Raw genomic sequence first — 21185 nt, 5'->3', positions numbered from 1 at the left:
GATTATATCTTGCTGAGCAGCTGCAGCTTTTTAGGGTTTGTGGCTCTCACACTGAAGAGGACCTCCTAACCTTTTAATTTCTCAGGCTATCTGCAAATCATGGGCATTGCTGAGGATAAATATATCGGAGGTGGTAAACAGCTTCCTTTCCCCATATTGATTGCTTAACTCAGCGAAATTTGACTCAATGGAAGAAGTCAGAATCTTCAAATACAAAATAGAGGGGGTAATCTTAAAATTTGTAAGAAAGTAAGAGGGGATGGTAATAAATATAAAAAAGAAACAAGGTATAAAAATTATGTGAAGGCCTAAGGAAACTTGGAAAGAAGAGCTGCCTACAAAAGTCAAATTCTGTGGCCCCGACGGGAAAACATTTTAGCATGAAAAATATATGCTGCGTGGAGTTAAAAAAAATCATTATCAGACTATTGCTTTTTGAGATGAGTGACGAAAAAGAAAGGGCAGAAAACATTGGGAAGCAAAGTAGTAGGAAGGGGAAATATTTTGTGAGAATGGAGGATAGCATAGGGGTGGGAAAAATCTTGAAAACCATCAGGCTGTAACCAGTAAGATTGCACTGAGAAACTGTTTCCTCCCCGAACTGAACAAACCCTTGGGCTTGTTTACTCTCAGGACTGACTGATTGGAGATAGCTGCTGAAATTCTTCTCCCTTTAAAAAAAGAGATTGTCATGGGAGCCTTCCTAATTATCCTCATGAACACTCTTGTAAATCAATCGCTTCACTTTTCCGCTCTGACCCATTCTTCCTTGAGTGATCCTTTTATCCCTTCCTAATCTCTCACCTCAAGCTACTCTCTAGCTGACATCTTGCTTCTGATATGTTTGGGAAGACCTTTTGTGACTCATTTATTATTTCAGCAAGATGCTCTTTGAGGCTTTAGTGGTTTTATCTGGCCTTTCTTTAGACTTTCATTTAATTTTCCAGAATTTCTGTTCTTTTTGTTTGTTTGTTTGTTTGTTTGTTTCTTCCAGGCAAGACTTGCATTTTATAAAGAGATGTCTTTTTACTTGTGTAACTTATTTTTTCCCCCTGCTGTTTCACTTTGCTGTGTGTTTGGAAGAAAAGACAGAAGGGAACTTAAGAAATCTGGCCTGGTAGGGAGAATATATTCTCTTCCTTTTACCACTGTTTTATTTTTCTCCTGCACAAGTATCATCAGTCTTATCTAGTTCCTGGTTTGAAAATTAAGCATCACCATTACAAACACTTCCGAGCACATGAAGGGTTGCCATTCCCAAGCGCTTGTCTCTCACACCAGGGCCTGTACACAGCTGTGAAGTAATGGCTATTTCTCCTCCTGGGAGTTTTCTGACAACAGCTCCAAAAAGCAGCTGCCTGGGAGTGAAAACCCTCACTTCCCATTACAGCCCTTCCCTCTGCTCCCCCTTCTGACTCTCACTGCTGAATTTCTGAAGGAGAGAGCAGGCCCTAGGGTATTTGGCTTTATCCCACGTTAAGACCTGATGGCGCTGGACTTTGTGACTGGGCCAGGACATCCCTTTCAGATTATTTTTGTTGCAGTTTATGTGCAAACTAACTTGTTCTCTGGCTTCTCCTTGTGGCTCTATTCTCCTTCACTACCCTCGGCTTCTCTAAGGGAGATCCCTGCTGCCGTTGAAACCCTCTTGATATTCAGAGTCAAAAGGGTGACACTTTTTGATTTTATTTTAATTTTTTTTTACCTAAACAGTCATAATATCTAAGAACAAAAATGTATACATTGCTAAATGCATGTACACTGCTAGTGTGCAGTCAAAGGTGTTGTGCACTTCTGTAGAAATGATGAAAACTGAGATTTCTCAAGACATGCCCGTAACCTATAACCTTTTCTTCAAGTTTTTTGGCTATGAACTTTTCCAGGTCAGTCTTTAACGAGAATTTTTTTTTTTTTTTTTTTCTTAGAGGTGGGGTCAGGGATGTGGTTTGGTGGTTTTTACCCTTCAAAAAGAACTGTTTGTTCTTTCTTTTCCTCTCTCACCTAAAAGTCAATTTTCTCTACTGCCTTGTAAACCTGTGTGTTTAGAAGCTATGATTCTTTTTTTTTTTTTTTCAATTTTCACTTGTGCAAAGCAAATTCATAAGCAGTTACAAGCAATTACCCAACTCATAATGCAGGAAAGAATCAAGTCCCAGTAAAGCAGGAAAACAAATTTCCTATTATTGAAATTTTAACTTATTGTTGGAACAAATTAGGTATTAAAATAAGAGAGGAAATTAAAAATGATAATGGAAACAGCCTGGGAGAGGGAGAATATATTTAAGCCTTGTAGTGAAATTTGTGTTTGGATCACTGAGTGGGACTCGCTCTGTACATGAGGAACCCATTCTCTCTGCTGTTCTTTTTCAGAGACAAATCCACTAATAATAGATGCTACGTTGAGTTTGTCCTGAGAGATAAATTAATTAATTGCAGATATATTTTGCATGGATGAATAGCAGAGACTGTGGAAAATGAATGTAGAAAACCCTACTGACCTTAAAAAAACCACCAAATTTGTGTCTCTTGTATTGTTCTCTTTAAATATTTATAAATTAAGAAATATCCTCTATATTTTGAGAGCTGTTATTGTAAGTGCTCTTTCTATGCCTGTTCTGTGATTAAATAATTTTCTGCCTGGCACATTGCCCAAGCAAAATGGTTTTAAAATGTTGCATGAGAAGAAAATCTCCAAAGCTTTTTCAGAGTGGTTTAGAACCGATGCCAAAGCTGTGATGCCTGGAGCTGTCTTGAAAAAAAAAAACCCAAACCCAACATTTGTATCTGCGAATGTGAAGGTATGTTAGCATCTGTCTGTCTATTCACAGCAGAGCAGAGTAGTAGATGTTATGATTCATAGTGAAGGGTATAACTCAGCCATCTACAACCCACACCTGCACCTGGAAAAAATAAGACCATTATTCATGAAAGTTGTAACTCTAGCGACAGTGCTAGCCGCTGAGCAGTCACATGAAATTGGATCCTGGTCACTGCCTACAAGGTCATTTAACCTACTTTATAGATGATTGAGTGACATTGTTGTTAAAATCTCCCAGGTAACTTGGGTTTTTTGGTAACTTTAAAAAAAAAAAAAAGAAAAAAAACCACAACTATTTAAAAGTTGACAAAATACTTTCTGCAGGAAAATTCTCTTTATTTTCCCCAAGGAACAAGACCGTATCTCTGTTTTCAAAGAGTGCAGGGGGAAAAAAAGATCCTTTCAATACATCAAATCAGAGACAATGAGTCAGTGTAAGGATATTTAACATTTTAATTAATGTCTCAAGAGTGTTGGTCCCCTCAGAAAGTTGTTTGGAGGAAAATTTTGGCATTTGGAGATGATGAGACAGAAGCAACCCTGGAAATATTTGAATCTCCCAGAGAGTAAGTACAGCTGGGATACTTTTGTTTCCTGTGATGCTACTGCAAGTGAGACTTTTGGCAGTGCCAATTTGCGCACCATCAGTGCGATGTTTATTACCCTTTACAGCTCCTTGGGAAGTAATTTCTAATCCTACTCAGTTAAGGATGAGCCGCATTGCAACTGCAGGATTTACAGCTTATTGTTTCCAGTTTGATTGCACATAACAGCCCCAATACTAGAGCAGGGTTTCAGTTTAGGTGAGCAACAAACATGGTGGTAAAAATATGAAATAAAAAGGAATCCCCTTATAATCATTAATGGGAGACAACAGATGGATTCACAGGCTGGGATGGAAGGGGAGAGAAATGGAAACAATTCACATCGCCACTATCAAGCATTACAGAAGCGTTTTCTTGTAGATAAGCTTTAAGCCAAACAATGTGACGTTTTACCAGGTAGAGCATTAAGTGCAAAATCTGGAGCCAGTTGGAACTGAGCGTATTTCAGTTGCTTTAAGGTTATTTTGCTCCTGGGATTTCAGTGTTCCCTTACGACCAAGCAGTCCATCCTCCATCGCGAGTGCATTTCGGTCAAGTTGAAAAATCCCTATCAACGGACCTGAAGGGCAGGAGATTATAAGAGGGGTGAGCAGAGTTAACTCCCTTACACATACATAACCCCGGCAGGAATCTGGAGCGAAAAAGGGGAAAACCCTGCAACATTAATGTGTTTATTCCTCCCCTGCCAGAAATGTCTGACATTAAATTCCTGAATCTGAAGCACCGAGGCTGTCAGTGTTCTTTCTCTCTGCATAAATGAATTTTCTTCTTCTTCTTCCTGCTGTAGTGATTATATTGAGTCCAGGTTTTCCATGTAGCTCTTGAACCCTGGGTATGATGAGGAATTTAGAAATTAATTTTTGTTATGTAAGGTGACTTTTATAAATCATTCTTCCAAGGCTTAGTAGCAACTAATTTTACTGAGCCATGATTTTCAGTAAATATATCTGTGTGTTTGCCATCTTGCGTAACTCGGAGCATATTGAATATATTCCAAAGAAATGGTTTTAGAGTTGAGAGATCTCCTTTTCATCCTTCCTGAACCTGAACTTTTGATAGCGAATACAGGGTTAGAGTGATTTCCCTCTAACACAGTCAATCGCTGAATATTTTGTCGTCAAGGTGAAGCATCATAAAGCTTGTAACATGTTAATCAGGAATGTAAAGTGTTTTGACTAAATAGAAAGGAAAAAAAACAACTGACATTTTGAGATAATTTGGTGCGCGTGGAGGGGATTTGTGTGAAGGCAAGGTTAAATACAGAGTTCTATTAAGTTAAGTTACTGTGAAATAAGGTTAAATTAATACAGTGCCCATGCATGCTGTGGAGTCATGTACACACATATAGCTGAGTAAAGGACAATAGGTAGCTGATGTGAAGATTTAATTGGCATTTAACTGGCTTTTGTGAGGTTTTGTAGCACATGTGATGCTGTGATACTTGTCCCTCACCCTGTTTCTGCTTCTCGGAGACAAGGGGTTAAGAAAATTAATTGGTGGTAAAGATGACTTTGATTTTAGGAATGAAGATGATTTGCTGCATTGTGAGTCTTTTGTATGCAAGCACTACTCTTGGACAGCTTTTTGAGAACAGATGCTCAGGATGACTCTAACAGATATAATGACTGTCACAAACCCAGCCGACAGGCAACAAATAGTTTTGTAACACTTTCAAAATTTAATTAAATATTAAAAAAATTCGGCTTACCATGATGTTATCAGTTTCACATTTTGTATCTTATAACAGCTTTAACATGGGAGAAAAGCCCCAGTCGTTGGCAAAATCATGGTTTATTTGTCCATCCTATCATCTTCGGTTTTGATGAAGCCATGGTTTCATCCTCACCCTTTGGAATAAATGAGGACAGTGAAGCTGGTGGACTAACGGGCGGGTCTGATCCGAGGGGGACCACTGCTCATGGATTCCTCTCTTTATACAAATGAGGAATAACGGATCTCATCTTGGATTAAGAGACCCATCACAGCAAACTAATCAAGCAGCAGCTGTATGGGTAGGTGGGGTTTATGCTCTACCACCACCTTTCCCAACGACCTGCGCTATCCCACAGAAATTTATCTTTGTTTCTCCAATTCCCAAGCAATAAAGAGGAGACCAACTCCTCCATGCCACGGTGCCAGGGGACTTTCTGGCCGCGCAGGCAGATGGAGGCTGCAGGGGCAGAGCTTAACAGCCCGGGACTGCGCTCAGCCACGGCCCTTGCTGCCGCTCCGGAGAGGAGCAGCTCGTGATTCTCTGCCAGGTTTGCTGCCAGCTGCTAGTAGCACTGTGATAAATAGGGGGAATGATTTGGCCACTTGCCTGTGTTTAGTTAACAGTGACAGAGTGTTTTCCTTTCTTACCCGCTGAGTGTGCAAGACAAAATGAATCCTGGTATTCAGAACTGGTGCACCTACGCGATGGGAGCGCGGAGTGGGCTCCTGCCACCTGCAGCCAGATGGTCTGAGAGGAAAGACGTGTTGGCCCTTTCCATCCCAGTCACTGGATCCTCTCTGGAGAATACAAAGTTGTGTGACTTTGAGCTTGCCCTTCCTAGCACACTCACCACGCACCTTGGAGAGTTTTTTTCAGAGCACTTACTGATAAAAAAAATTGCAGACTAATAAAATCACCCTTCCTCTTCCCCTCGGCAATAAATGGTACCAAGAGAGGGTAAACTCTAGGGCGCCAAAGATGAAAAGCTTTTTCAGAAAGATGAAATCGAACTACTGGTGAAGAAAACAGACAGAAAGTGATGTTCTCCCTATTGCAATATCACTCCAATACAATATTGGTACGCTTTGTGTTTAATTAGTAACGCCAAATGCCCAAGCATTCAGCTAATACCAGTACTGGGTTTTAGGGAATAGTTAGAGGCTGAGCAGTTTATTATGAGCAAGATGACTGGTTTCCAAAGACTGCTGCTCATTATTCATGTTGGGCAAGGATATCTACTGGAACTACAAATGAGCATAATTAAGACTATTGCTCTGAATAGAATAATAATACTAGATCAGCAGATGGGAGAATGGAGTCAGGTACGTTTATCCAAGGCACCGTAGGGAATTAATATCGTATTAATGAGTGTAAATGAAGTAACACATTCTGAGGATCTCAAGTCCAACATTAAAGAGGATGCTGATGGAAGTGATTTACTTTATCCCTCATTGTGTTGTTAATTGTTGTTATTGTAGATAATTATAATGAACTCGTCCTCACTGCATCTAGGCAGAATATCCACTGGATTGTGGGTAAACAGGAACGGTATACAAACAATTTTACATTGCCACAAAACGGCGCTAGGTACTTTAGTGTCTGTGGGGTTTTGGCATTTACGTGATCAAAAGTGGCAAATTCCTGGACTGTGTGTTATTTCATTGTCACTATCCAAGCCCCAGGGTTTGGATGGAAAAATGTAATTATACACTTCTTATATTCATATTTCTGCTTAAGAAAGTGCTGCAACATCACTTCTAAGTCTGCTCTTCTTAGAGAGAGGACGATGTCCATATGGCCAAGAGTGCTCCGTGCCAGGACTCTGCAGCTGGGATTGTATTTTTCCGAAGTGCGCAGTTGCTGCTTAGGTGCTGCGGGGACCAGAATTTCATCCACTCTGATGCTAGTGACTAGTTTTCCAAGGAGCTCTTGCTGCTGGACATCGGGAACTGTGGTAGTCGGCTGTCTGAGATCTGGAAGGCATATGGTTATTTTCGTTATCGATATAAGCTGCATATGGCTCTCAATTGAGCCGGCATTCAATTGCAGGCTGGATTTGGAAGGAGTCATTCTCCTGATCTGCAGGTGTAGTTTGTAGCCAAAATTTCCAGGAGAGATGGGACTCATGGCAACTTTGAGCTTATAAATGTGTTCCTTAAGCAAGCTCAGAGTGCCAAATTTAGCTCAGCTTAGAGGATAAACATAGCTGTGTTAAGCAAACAATTGCTTTAAATTTAAATCCATTATTTTCTCCCCATTTTTCCCCATCTGGTTTTCAGGAAATGTGAGGGTTTCGAGCAGCTGAGCTGAAAAGAGCCACACAATTGAAGGAGAGTGGCTAATGCGTTTAGCACAAGGAAACTATCTGTTCAGTCTCACATTGTATAGGAAATGTGGATCTTCCCCGGTGGAGCTTGTAACAGATGGGTCAGGAGTGTCATAAACATGGGAAAATGCCAGAGAGAAAAAATATGGATGGCATGTGAAATGAGGAGCCCGGCCCAGAGGTAACTTCGATGCTTTGATACGTCGATCACATCAGAGCTGCGGATTTGCTGCCCATCATCTCGTGTGTGAGTGCTCTGTTGAAAACAGAATAGGTGGCAAGAAGAAGCAGGGAACCCCAACACTGCATTGGCCTCTTGCCCTTGTGAAATGCATCTAGGGCTACAAAAGGAATTTTTTTTCTGCATGACAATAAAAGTAAGGTGGAGTTAAATGTTATCGCAAGAGGTGTTTGCATTTTTGAAAGGAAGAAAAGCTGTTTGTCAATGCTCTGTACCTCCACAAGGAGCAAGCAAATATTTGAAAATAATAGAGAGGGATTTGGAGGCTTGCACTGCATCGTCATGAGCTTGATTTTGCTGCCGACATTAGCAGATCCTAAATTCTTCTTCACCAAGAGAACTAGCAGAGTATTCTTTTGAAATGGGTAGTTAGTGTTTAGAAAAGAGAAGCTGTTGACAGAACACAGGGAGACAGACCCTCTCCTTCACTGGAAGTGTGCATTTTGCCTGCCAAAGCATTTGGTTAATACATCTGTAGAGCCTGTCCCCTTTATCTGACATCCAGGGACTTGATATTTTATCTTCCAAAAGCAGGTATTTCAGCATAAAAATTCAAATGAGCTTGGGAAAATCTGCAAGAAGGTAAAAAAAAAAAACAAAACAAAAACACCCCACCTTTTAATTAGCTGAGGAATGAAAAGCATGCGGCTTATTTGTGACACGGGTTTGAAAACCAGCTGAGATGATATGAAAGAGAAGCACATCAAACATCAAATGCCATCTTATGTTGAAAAGCTGCTATGCTAACCCTGAGATTTTAAATACTCTAATTTAAAAAAAAAAAATTATTGTCAACCGACATAATTTCTGTTCTAAGTATATTTAGATATCTTCAGAGACTTGGAATAGGGTGTTAGCTCTCCACTGAATAGCACTGATGTTTCTGCGCACGTGCGTGCTACAGAGATACTCAGTAATGGTACTTGTCAGGAAGAAGGTGACATTGTGGAAGATGGAGGTGTTCTTATAGCAACTTCTTAAACACATATTAAAAAAAAAAAAAAAGAAAAAAAGACTGTACTCTATGTACTCTATTCAGGGTGAGAACTTTAAGTCAAGTGATCCACTAATTTCGGTGTAGAGAGAGTTCACACGTACAGGAAACTTATTTTAAGTCTCAAATAGGAAAAAGTACAATATAAGTAATAAAAGTTGAGAGTGGACAGATCCTGAAATTTCTTATGCTAAGGACTCTAAAACTTTGGCTAAAGAGTCAGGAGCTGTGTTCAATCTCGGCCCTTAGCTTTCGTCTAGGATTATGTGAATAGATTCCTGGTTTTGTTTCCCCAAGTAATCCATCCACTAATTTTAGATTTAAAAAAGAAACAAATACATTTTAAAGAATTGTTTCAAGGGGATATCAAAGTGAAGTATTTTGTGTTTTCCAATTTATTTTATTTTATTTTTTTTTTAATCGATGGAATGTGCTTGCAAAATTTATTCATTGGTTTTGGTCCCACAGAAGCTGTGTTTATCACAAAGCCAAACAAATTCCCAGAAACAATTATCAGTAGAGTTGGTAGATACATAACAGCTAGAGCGTAAGAGTAGAAACAAAATGGGGAGGTGCAAACCTATCCCTTCTGTTGGTTTTGTCAGTTCCCACTTTAAAGCTCTTGGAAGGTTATTGTTGAAGGTTACACATATGCCTGGACCGTGAAGGATGCTGTAAAAGCACAGTAACAAATTCTAAGAGAATTTCTAACTCCACCACAGAAACCATGAACACCGTTTTGGCTAGCTGCTTCAAGGATCTGGTATATCTCTCAGTCAATAGGTATAAGGTGAAATCCAAAGGTTTGATTGGTTTCTTACTGCCCTGTCCCCGTGTTGAAGGGATATGCTGTCTCCGAGATCAGCTTCTGCAGTGCGTGTGAACAGATGAATTGCAGCTAGAAAACCTAACCCACTGAGGAGAAAAAAGCCACCAAAACACATTTCTGATGGTAAATCAGTCAATGCAACTGCCATTTAAATCCTTGTAGCGATTCAAGGGAGGTTATTTTCATGCCTCATTGGAAGCCACACAATTTTTTTGTCCTCAGTCAAAGCAGACTGTTGTTTTCTGGGCTTCTTTGGCTAAAAGTAATGCCAACAGAGAGCACTGTCTGTTTTGTCCTTGGGCTCTTCTATTGGACACATCTATTCGGTTCTCCTGACGCTCCCACACGGGATTAATATCACCCTTTGCCTGGCGGCGCTGCCCCTCTGCTGCAGCCTGGCACTCTTCAGAGAGCAAACAGTTGCCGTGTTTCTCTTGGCTTCATTCAGAAAGGTCCAAATTGCTTGGAAAGCAGCAGAGATACACTTTTGAAATGTCAAACTCTTGTGTTTGAACAGATTGCTTATTATATTATGCTCACTGGGGGTGAAGAAGTCAAGGTCTGGATCATTGGAAAAAATGAACCAGGGGCATCTGTTGCTACTTCCAGACATACTTAACAATGTGCACCTGAGTAGTGAAATCTTTTAAATGAGCACTTGGCTTTATTTTCAGAGACATGCCCGCTGAATATGACACAGTACACCCCAAGCTCAAAAAAAAAAAAAAATCATTGATGTGATGTGCTGCCACTTAAGAAGCGAGAACATAAAACAACTTGATGTTGTAATTTCTGGAAAATTAACTGTACAGCCTTTGCATAGTCTGTGCATGTAGGCGTTTAGTCTGGAAACAATAGAAATGCACTCGGCTGTGTCAGCAGTTATGTGCATAGTCAACGGGGCTCTTTGGAAGGGATGCTCAGCGTAGTTCAGAGCGTAACGTGGTTACATGAGCAGAATCAGTGCAGGGCCCTTTCTTAGCATCTCCTCTCGTCGCCTTCTCTCCCACAGGCCTGCCTTCATTCCTAAACATATGGCCAGTCACAGGCAGTGTAAATACCCAGACGGAAATTTGTCCAACAGCTTCTAAACTGGCTTGTGCATGTTTCATGTGATGTCTAATTGGTAAATATTTATAAGCATTTTGGATATTTGACATGATGGTTTGTTTTAAAAATTTGTTTCAAATCTAGCATGTAATATTACTGGCTTTCTCTCCCCTTCTTTTCTCTCATCTTTGTTTTCCTTCTAGAAGTGTTTTTATTTGAGGGAGTTTTCTGTTCATGATTACAGAATCCTTTTCCTTTTTCTGATGTTTCTTCTCAAAATGTTAATCTAAGCAATGCAATATTTCTTCCCGTGATATATGCGTATGTACGTATGATGTGTATTAAATACAAAGAGCCAAGAGCTTCAAGGAAACATAGAGAGGCTCTGTGCAATGTGCCTACAGCTCTCAATTACACAGCATATGTAATGTTATCCAGAAGAGCCGGATTTACTGCCGAGTACACAGCTCCTGCGTGGCTCACAGACAGGGGTTGGGTTCAGCGGGTATGTGCCCTGCAGTTAATCTGTGAACACACTGAGAGTGCGAGGGGGCTTTCTGGTGCTGCGATCCCCCAGTCACAGGTGGTGGGCGTTCATGTCTGTTAGGTCTGGAAGTCTTGGATTGTGTGGGAACCCTCAAATTCTCTTTAACCAAGTAGTAAGTGATAGGAGAAGAGGGAATGGCCTCAAATTGCACCAGGGAAGGTTTAGACTGGATATTAGGAAGCATTTCTTTGCAGAATGGGTTGTTGGGCGTTGGAATGGGCTGCCCAGGGCTGAAGAGTCGGGCTGAGGGGTTGAAGAGTCGGGCTGAGCCAGCGCTGAGTGATCTGGGGAAGTTGAGAACTGTCAATGTTAGGTTAATGGCTGGACTGGATGATCTTCAAGGTCTTTTCCAGCCAAGATGATTCTGTGAAATTCCAGTGGAGAAGGCTTATAAGACAGACAATATACAATGGACAGATCCCTTGAGAATTGATGGCTTTAATATATAGCTATCCTGCATTTGCTCCCCTTTCCCTCATTTTATTGGGGGGGGGGCAAGTGTATTTATAAGCATTAGGTTGCACTTTTTTCTAGAAAAAAGTCTGTGGATTAAATTGTTATGAGCCAGATACGTGGCTATATATTCAAAGGGAAACTCATCTATGATCAGAAGTCTCAGCCTGAAGTTTTATTATAGGCTAGCAGAACAATTAGTTGTATACAGGATATCAGTGAAGACTGTGCAACTTGGAATTATGTCTGCTTAGAATATCTATTAATGGGTTGTGGTTCCTGTCCTGCTCTTTATGGATATTATTTGGAAGCAATTATTAGAGTGAATTGAATTAAATGTCCTAAATGGTGACATATGGAGTGATTTTCATGAATGGTGCAGTGGTACAGGTTGTTCTGTATTTGTGTGCCGTGCACTGCCCTGTGGGTCTCCATTTCCAGTAACAACTGTGCGGTGACTAACCTACAATGATTACCACAAAAAAAAAAAAAACCAACCCCCGCAGGTTGTCGGACAAACTCATCCCACTTCAAAATTCCCGAAGCCTGAAAGAAGATTGCTTCAGTGCTTCCCTGAAACAAAGCTTGCAAGAGTTTCATCAGCATCAGCAGGACTTAAAGATAAACCCAAGTGTGTTCCTGAATCTGGGGCTGAGAAGGTAGTTTGTAATTGCATATAAAATTGTTGGATCCTCTGAGTTTCTGAACCACTGGCCTCGCTCCAGCTTCTGGGGAAAGCTCATCTGCACTGAGGGGTTCAGCAAATCTCAGACCCACTCACTATAAGTTGCAGCATCGAGGCCGGACACCTCTATGTGCTGTCCAAGCTGCACCTGCAGTGCTGGCGGCTCAGAGGTGGGCTCCCAGGGATGAGGTTCCTTTTCAATCCTCGACTCTGATTGCTTTTTAAATAGCTTTTTTTTTTTTTCTTTTTTTTTTTTTTTCTTTCCATTAACTAAACAAGATAGGTTGCTGGTCTTATTTTTTCTCATTTCACTTAACTTTTTTACTCAGACTGCATCCCGCTGAACCTGAAACATCTCTTTTCTGAAGAAATCTGGGTGGTTTTGAACAGATGTGGAGACATGACAGAGTTCATTTAGAACATAATCAACAGATAATAATAGGGTACTCAGAGACATTGCAGTGAATGACAAGTACCATCAGCCTTTTCAAAACAGCTAAATTAGACATTTTTAACTCCACATGCACAACAGTGTTAGAAGAAGCAGGAAATGACTAATTTGGAATCCTTTTATTATGTTCTAGTTTTTAAAAAATTATATTGTAACATTCTCAAGCATTATCCTGATCCTTCTCTGCTCTCGCTGTCTCTATAGGAAATGAAATACTGTTCCATGTGTTATTTGAAGGAGACTGGCTGTCTCGTGCACTTGGTTGTATCCTTCATCTTCCTCCCTGAAGCTTCACAGCGTTCACCTTGTCAGGATGAGGCCCCGGTTTCCCTCATGTGTTATTTGCAGTTTTCCTTCCTGTAAAGATCCATCTGTTTTAGGAAACTCAATAATCCTCAGACCTCTACAGTGTGGTAGCTAATAGGAGTAGGAAGGTTTGGGTTATTGTCTTTGCCGATGTGTGTTTTCACAACGCTGCCGAGAGGACCGAGCAGGATTTTGTGTCTCCAGCTGTCAGTTTGTTGTTGCGGTGGGAGGGAGGACGCCCACTTGCAGCTCACCTCCTGGCCAGGCTTGCAACCACGACGGGTCCCCCCCGAAATGTGTTTAGACTGGGAGGGCCATGAAGTGCCAGGTTTGGGGGTCAACCCTGGCTGGCAGAGGCAGCTGTGAAATGGGGACTGGCCCTTTGCGCCCCAAGGCACAGCGGCTGCCTGTCGCTCTGTCTCCTGGCAGAGTCACCGGGCGTCCTCAGGGCTCTGATCTCCAACAAACCTCGGTGCAACAAAAAGTAACTGGAAACGCATCCTGGTTCCATCTTCCCCTCTTCCTCCTGACTCTTCCACCCTTCACTACCCCTTGCCCTGGGGCTGCAGCCTTCTGTCCCCCCGCTGTCACAGCACCCCTTTGTGCAGGGTCTCGCGGGCTTCCAAAGGGCTGAAATAAGGGCAGCTTAACCAGCGCGGGCACGCGCACCAACACAACTTGCCCACAGCTTGGAAACCTCCTTGGCTTCCGCGAGCTTTTCATGACTCGCCATTCAGTACTTTATATGCGGATAGGTAATTTCTGCTTGCGTCATCCAAGCGACGCTACGCAAGGCAGCGTTGGGAGAAGCTTGGCTGTCAGTCTCCAGTTAATCTCAGTTTCTAGTAAGGATACAGCCAGTAACCTGGGCTTGCAAAGGGAAAAGCACTGACGCGAGGAGAGTCACTGAGTGGTTCTGTTCTCACCCGCAGACCGAACGGGATTTTCTGTGCTGACCGTGAGCATTACAGAAGCCGGGTGACAAATGCTTTTGTAAAAGGGATCATCAGAAGACACGGCAGGTTCAGTGATCATTGAGGTTTGTCTTAACACGTGAGCAAAGTCTCCTGAGAGCAGTAAACTGCTCTCCTGCCTGGCTGCAGATTAGCTGAAAGGGATTTTTTTTTTTTTTAAGTTTTTAAAATTATTTTTAATTTTATTTTTTTTAATTTTTAAAATTAAAAAATTTAAAAATTTTAAAAATTTTAAAATTTATTTTTTTATATTTTAGTTTATTTAATTTTGAAAAATATTTTAATTTAAAAAAAATTTTAAATTTATTTTATTATTTTTGTATTTTATTATTTTTCTTTATATAGCCTGTATCTTGGGTGGGTTGTGTTGCTGTTTGTGTCTTCTTAAAAATTAGAGAAAATAATTTTGAACAGGAAAAAAATCATTCATAATCTCTGCAAATGTACAGAACCAGTAAAACATTAGGCTTGGGGATGTGAATAAAGCTGGGTCTTGATAGAGTTTGCCAGCTGGGAGCCTGCCATTTACAGTTGCTTTAGAAGCACTTTCCTAGCTGCTAACTAAACAGCGTTCCTTAAAGAAAGCAGAAGAGGAAAAATAATCTGAGCTAATACAGACTAGTTGTTCGGAGGATGTGGAATGGTGATGAGAATTGCCTAAAATGTGCTGGCTAAGAGATTGGCTTGTGAACTTTGCAAACAGTATGTAGAGAATGGTATTAAAGCTTAGCAGAGTTCTTACCCTTGCTGTTTTTTTTTTTTTTTTTTTTTTTTTTTTTTTTTAATTATGTGTCTTCATTACCTGTGGCAGCTAGATATTTAATTCCCAGCCTACATCTATTTTCAGATCTATCTGTATTTGCTGTCCTTCACGATTCCTGTAGTTACTTCCAGACTGACATTTTTGTTTGGGCATCTATTCTCTCGACGAACACACAAGCACAAGCTTTTTATTTATTGAAATTCATCTTTGTACGGTGAAGATTAAAGCACAGAATTGATTAGAGAAGCACAGAATTGATTAGAGAGGGGAGCTTTGAACCCGTAAAGTACAATCTGTCTTTCATTTACATTTCAGGCCTTACTTCACCCCGTATTTGATAACATTCACTCGACAAACCCTGTCTCCCCAAAATACTGAGATAATAGATTTAGATGCAAATGTAGAATAAATTTCTGCCTGAACCTTGAGGAAATCTTAAATCTTAATGCACCAAATTAGCACATCTATGGACGTCTTGATGCCCCAGTTTCTGCAATGGGGCATGCACCTGCCCTACCAGAGATACACAGCTGCTTGTTGTTATGTCTTCCTTTAATGAAGATTTGAAGTTCTTGCTGCTCTCCATTTATGAACACCCCAATTAGAACATGTGGTCTGATTACAGCACTCAAGGAGGAAAAGGGAAGTCCGATTTCAACCTTTTTGACAGATAAGAGGATGTAAATGTGTAAGTTCCACCTTGCAGAAGGTCTCGCGCAGGCTATTCCCCATCTCTCCTCCTCCGCCTCTTCTCCTAAACACCCATCAGAAATGGCATCATCCCATTTCTGCAAGAATGCTTTAATTCCAGCCCTGAAGAATTTTCTGGTTGCCTAAGACTATTGAATTTTTCTGTGCCGAGTGAAACAGCTCCTCAGAGCCTTCAGCATACAGGGCAGGATAGTAAGAAAAGTTGGGACGGACACACACACACAGACACACACATTAGAAGAAACCTCAAACCTATTACAAAGTCATTAAACCAACTTTTTTTTTTTTTTTTTTTTTTTTTAATAATCATTATCAAGAGCATCACATTCTGAAGGGGGAAAATTGTCCAAGGAAATTCAGCCATCCCTAACATCCTATTTTAGACCGTGCTGTTCTATCTAATTAATGAATGTTTGCATAGTGCTTTGAGATCTTTGCCTAAGCAGGACAGCTAATATGGTGCTATGTGTAATGGTTAGAATGAATAATTTAGAAAACATAGGAATACAAAGCCAGGTTACTCTTACCATTTCATCAAAGACAGGTTTAACTATGTTCTTTTTTTTTGGCTGCTGGCTTAATTAGATAAGCTGCTGAATTTAATTAACTCATCAAACCCAATTTGAAAAGATCTCTCAAGTCAGTAAGAGCTTGTCTTATGCTTATTATTTGTTTGTTGCATTGCGTCTTTAATATCACCATTTTATCAGGATATTAATGATAGCCTTAATTGTGTTCTAATTTACTCAGATGATGGCATTTTCTTCATCTTTTAAGTGTCAGCGTGTGAAAATCAATCACAATTTAATTTAAGGCATTGAAATTGCTCTTCTAGCCCTCTAACGAGTCAGCTACATACTATCTCTTTTCCCGTAAGTGTAATTTGGGTTTGCAAGGTGAAATTATTTCATAGGAAGTCATGTTGAGTTTCTGAAGTCCCGTTTCCTGGAGAAGTGTTATGACAAAAATGATCCTCTAGATGATCTTCCGAGACTGTTTAACTCAATTGTTAGGTAATACGTTTGAAAGTAGTACTACAGCTCTATTAATTTATTTAAACACATGTGTATGTGATGCTCCAGCTTGTTGTACCAGGCTGAAACTCCTTGAAAGTTACTTAAAGAAAGAATTACTACCAAATAATCTAAACCGTAAAATTTGCTGTAAATTCTAACCCATTAGCAGGACTTTTGCTCGGCCATCTTTTCACATTTGTAGAAGATATGCCTCACAGAGGAGAGAGATCAAGCGATTGCTTAAAATCAGAATTTCCCTAGAAATTCTTTACTCGTTGTCCTGTAAAGCATGCTGTATTGTAATGTAAACTCTGCTGCTGATAGAAGCGTTGCTAATTAAGGCTGGAGGAGTTCATGTATATTTGTGAAAAGCCAGAGATGCTACATCTGGGGTGAAATCAAGTGCTTTCTTCCTCTTCCAACCAGTAGTTTTGCAGAAGTAACCTTGCTCACAATTTCTCTCTCTTGCTTTTGTTTGCTCATTTGAGGCATGCTTTCAAGTGCACAATTAAATAACGAGTTTTTTCCTGTTTTCCACCAGAATGATTACAGGAAGCTCTCTATGCAATGCAAGGACTTTGTCGTGGGAGTGCTGGACCTGTGCAGAGACACCGAAGAAGTAGAGGCTATTCTGAACGGGGATGTGAACATACATTTGTGCCCTGAGCACCACCGGCCGAGTCTGAGCAGGATTAAACTTGCTATTAAATACGAGGTCAAAAAGGTAAGTTATTTCTTTGGGTCTCTGGTGAATGCGTCTTCATGTCTAAATTACGTTTCCTTGATGTCACCTGAAAAATAATAAATGCAAGATAGATTTCAGTGGGACCATGACTGTCCCGAAAAATGTATTCGTTTATGGTTTGATTTACGTTTTCTCAGCTATTGTAACATGGAGAAGGGTATTTGCAAAGGGCATATTATAGCAGCTATGGCATTTATTTAAAGTGATAGCGATGGACGTATAGACTGCCCAAGGGCCTGATCGTGGTGCACAGTGCTTCTTGGGCAGGTCATGACTATGAATCTCTGAAGACTTCAGCAGGGACCAAAAGTTGTAACCATACCAAACCGAGGGTCTTCCTCCCTTGTCTGAGATTTACATGAAGGTAGGGAATGAACCCAGCAGATGCTGCGGCATCTTTGGCCACAGATTATAAAATTAGAGAATTTAGTCCAGCTCCTCCCCATTCCCAAACCATCTGTGTTTGCTTCACACTAGATCTTCCTGCTTCGACGGAGGTAACAGCTGGATGCTGCAGCCTGAGTGAGGTCAGCAGACCAAGCCTCTTGTCTCACCTGTCTGCTCTCTAATGCTCCCTGACCACCTCTGACCTACATCTCGTGTTAGTTAGCCTCCAAAGCCACTTGCAACCATCAAAACCGTTACCTTTTCTGTAATGTCATGTAAGAACATATAGAAAAAGTAACAAATTTATCATAATCAAGACCCTCTACTGCAGTGTGATGGAAAGTGGAATTCAAATGTAAAAAAAAAAATATTGCAATTTTAATTCAGAATTAAGTCAAAACCTCAAAAAAGAATTTCTGATTAACTTGGAATTTGGGTTGTTTGTTTTTTGGGTTTTTTTTTTTAAGCATGTGAAAGTAGATAAACATTGCTAAACAGTGATAGATTCCCAGCTTCCACTCTCCTAAAGCTCCAGATCCATATTCTAAGAGTTCAGATTTCCCCAAATCTACAAAACAGAGGGAAGATATATCTCTTAGGGAGAAACCGTGAAGACTGAATGACTTTTAGAAGAACTTTAAACAAACATTCAGCTTCACGGAAGTATGTTGCATGAATGGAAAATTTGATTCTGGCAAATCCTAGGCCTGGGTGGTCCCGATTAATTGCTCCTACAATATGCATTGATGGAAACTGGGCTCCTGCTACAGGACTTGAAGAGTGTTCCAAATTTTCAGGCTAACATCTGCTCTCTCTTTCCCCTCCCAAACCCACCACCTGCTTCAGTTTGCCTCTTAACTGTGCTGCTGTGCTGGCTAGGGAAGGTCTTTTCCTGTCATGAAAGCCATTAATTAAACAGAATCTTACAACTCTTATTTGAAATTAATCGCTTTCATGCAGGAGCACATAACATGGAGCCAAATATTTCCTCCTAGGATGTTGTGTCTCTGCATTGTTCCATCACCAAATCTGAGCATAACCTCTCAGCTCACTCTTAGATGCCTTTGAACAAGCTGGGTCAGGTTTAGTTATGTTGTTTTGATAATAGGAGGCCAAACGTGGTGCTCCTTCAGAAAATGAACTCATCTAAAAGACCCTGAAAGCACCTCATCAAGGTCATCCCCAGTGACCTATGGTCTGAGAATTATCATGAAGTTGGTCAAAACCTCCAGCTTTTACAGCGTAGGAAGTCTTCTGTGCTATTTTGCTTGTTTAGTCTTCTACATATTTGTGTCATCCTTTAGCTACTAAGACCATTAGCTGGAGCTAAATTGCTGTTAGTTATTGTGGTGCTTTGAGCACATTCATCCTAGTTCAGTCAAAGGAAAATTTCCTCCATTTCTCACACTGTATATATGTGTGCCTTTTCATACTGCATGAACAATGACCGAAAGCATCTGTGGTGGGTCATATACAGTTGATCATCTTCTGTATAAATATCTGCCTACGCCCAGGAAAGCTGAGCATCTTTTCTGGATCACAGTAACTTGTTGCTCACCGATAATAACTGTTAAACTAATTACAGAACATAAACATGAACATTTGTCAACCTCATGTTGACTCTCAGGTTAGCACTTTTCAGAATATTTTTTTTCAGTAGGCAGTATATGTCTATGTGTAAGATGAGCATTTAACTGCTAACTCGAAAGTGAGATAATTCCATTTGTGGGAGGCAGAGACACATTCAGATAAATGGCTTTGGTTATTGGCAGTGACTTATGATAATAGGCCGATATTTATCACACTTGCTGAACAAAGAGATTATGTTGTGGTAACAGAGTAATGATTTCTTTAAGAGGCAATACATTTCAGGTACAAGTTTTTTATCCAGCTGAGAAATATTTAGGCTTTTGTATACAAAACCTGTGCTTTGGAATCCCTTTTCATTTTAAGAAAATCCTGTGATAGAGAGGGGTGAGACGGAGGGTGAATTATTATGCATATTTAATAAACCAATTCTGGGACAGATTCTGTAAATCCGAAGTCCCTTTTTCAAAGCTAATGCAATGACTCATAGGTGTGAGATTGCATGTGGCCCTGCAAGTGTGAAAGGCAGATGGAGGGAGGCGCACCCGGCGACCTCCCACCCACAGCCCTTGGTGCTGCCTGGCCAGGCCAAGTCCGGGTGCTGAGACGTGGGTGCCTGTAACTCGCCCAGACACAGTCCCAGGGACATGGAGACTGTTCCAGTTTTTTTTAACTGCACTCTGGGACTGGAATGACACAGAAATAGTTGTGTTTGCCGGTTTTTGTTGTTGTTCTGGAAGTTTAGTTGGCATGGTAGGAATACTGAGGGGGCTACAACTAGCCTGCCACCCCTGCTCCCTGCCTCTGTCATTAACATCAGCATTCAGATGGTCAGTTTTGCATTCTTCAGCTCAACAAGCTCTAGGTAAGCCAGAGAAATAAAGATGTTCTTACTTAAAGAGCTCCTAAAATACTTTATATTTCTTCTGTCCCATGAACAGCATGAAGAATCTTAGACAAGATGACTTTAGAGACTTCAGAAAAGGCCGAGAAAATAAAATAAGAGGTGTTAGTTGTTATGTTTTGGTTTTTTTTTAATTTAATTTAGTATCCAGACTAAATATTTGCATCCACATCTGAAATTATAAGACATATTTGATGTTTTAAAAAGTCGATTTCTTCCATTACCTTCTTAATTCACATGTCCACATTAGTACTCTAAGTGCCTACAGTAGGCTTTCTTCGATGAAAATTTGCAGAGAATAATTTATATTGAAAATTATTCTTTAATACCCATTATTTTACTTTTACAGCTGCTGATGCAGTCTGCATTTTATCACACTTTTATTTCCTGAGTCTGGGAAAGATGTCAAGGGCTCCCATCCTCAGGCAGGAGAGCTATTGTATCTGTAGAGCTTCATCAGGCTTTTGCACAAACTGATAAAGTCTTCCTTGTCCTTTCAAATTCCTTTGTTACTTCATCACCCTCATACAGTGCAGTCACCACAGCCAGAATCGTATTTTTTTTTTAACAGTTGTGGCTGGTCTACCAGCTTGTGACACCTCCCGCCCAGCTCACAGCCCTCACGGAGTTGTCATCCCCTCTCAGAATGGCCACAGAAGCCAGAAGGAGGCAGAGAGAGCAGAACTTTGAAACTGAGAGTCATCTCATGGCGCATTATGGATTTAAATCGACTTTGCCATCTTTTGTCTTTTTTTCCCCTATGTGCCCATCTGAAAATTTTAGGGATGCAATTGATGCTACATATACGGTTTAAATTTTAAGTCCTACTTTTGGTTCCAACACACTGTCTTCCTGATCTTGAATTCAGCAGGTGTGTTCCCCAATAGGTTGCACTTGGTTGGAAGCCGAGGCTTCACCTCCCTTGCGTGTAGAGCGCACATCGTGCCTGCACGGCAGGGAGCTCAGCCATTAGCCTTGTGGTAGCTTTTAGCCCAAAACACTGTGTTTCTTGTGCCTATCTTTTTGAAGGGCAAAACCCTGCTTAAAAACCCTCAAGTCCTTGGTCAACCTGTCCTTGA

The 21185-nt window shown here is 40.6% G+C and overlaps 1 protein-coding gene across 4 annotated transcripts in view; it reads left to right on the top strand.

Moving 5' to 3' along the window:
* TRPC7 (transient receptor potential cation channel subfamily C member 7) overlaps positions 1–21185 on the top strand; it is an 81666-nt gene that overhangs the window by 14396 nt on the left and 46085 nt on the right. For all 4 annotated transcript variants that reach the window (XM_026858285.1, XM_026858284.1, XM_026858287.1 and 1 more), the window contains exon 3: positions 17025–17207. In XM_026858285.1, the coding sequence (XP_026714086.1) occupies positions 17025–17207 (183 nt within the window). The remainder of the gene's footprint in view (positions 1–17024; positions 17208–21185) is intronic.

Source organism: Athene cunicularia (genome assembly GCF_003259725.1).
Source record: "Athene cunicularia isolate RWA chromosome 13 unlocalized genomic scaffold, athCun1 chr13_part1, whole genome shotgun sequence".
NCBI lineage: Eukaryota > Metazoa > Chordata > Aves > Strigiformes > Strigidae > Athene > Athene cunicularia.
The sequence above is the reverse complement of the archived record's forward strand: the minus strand, read 5'-3'. Positions and strand labels throughout refer to the sequence as shown.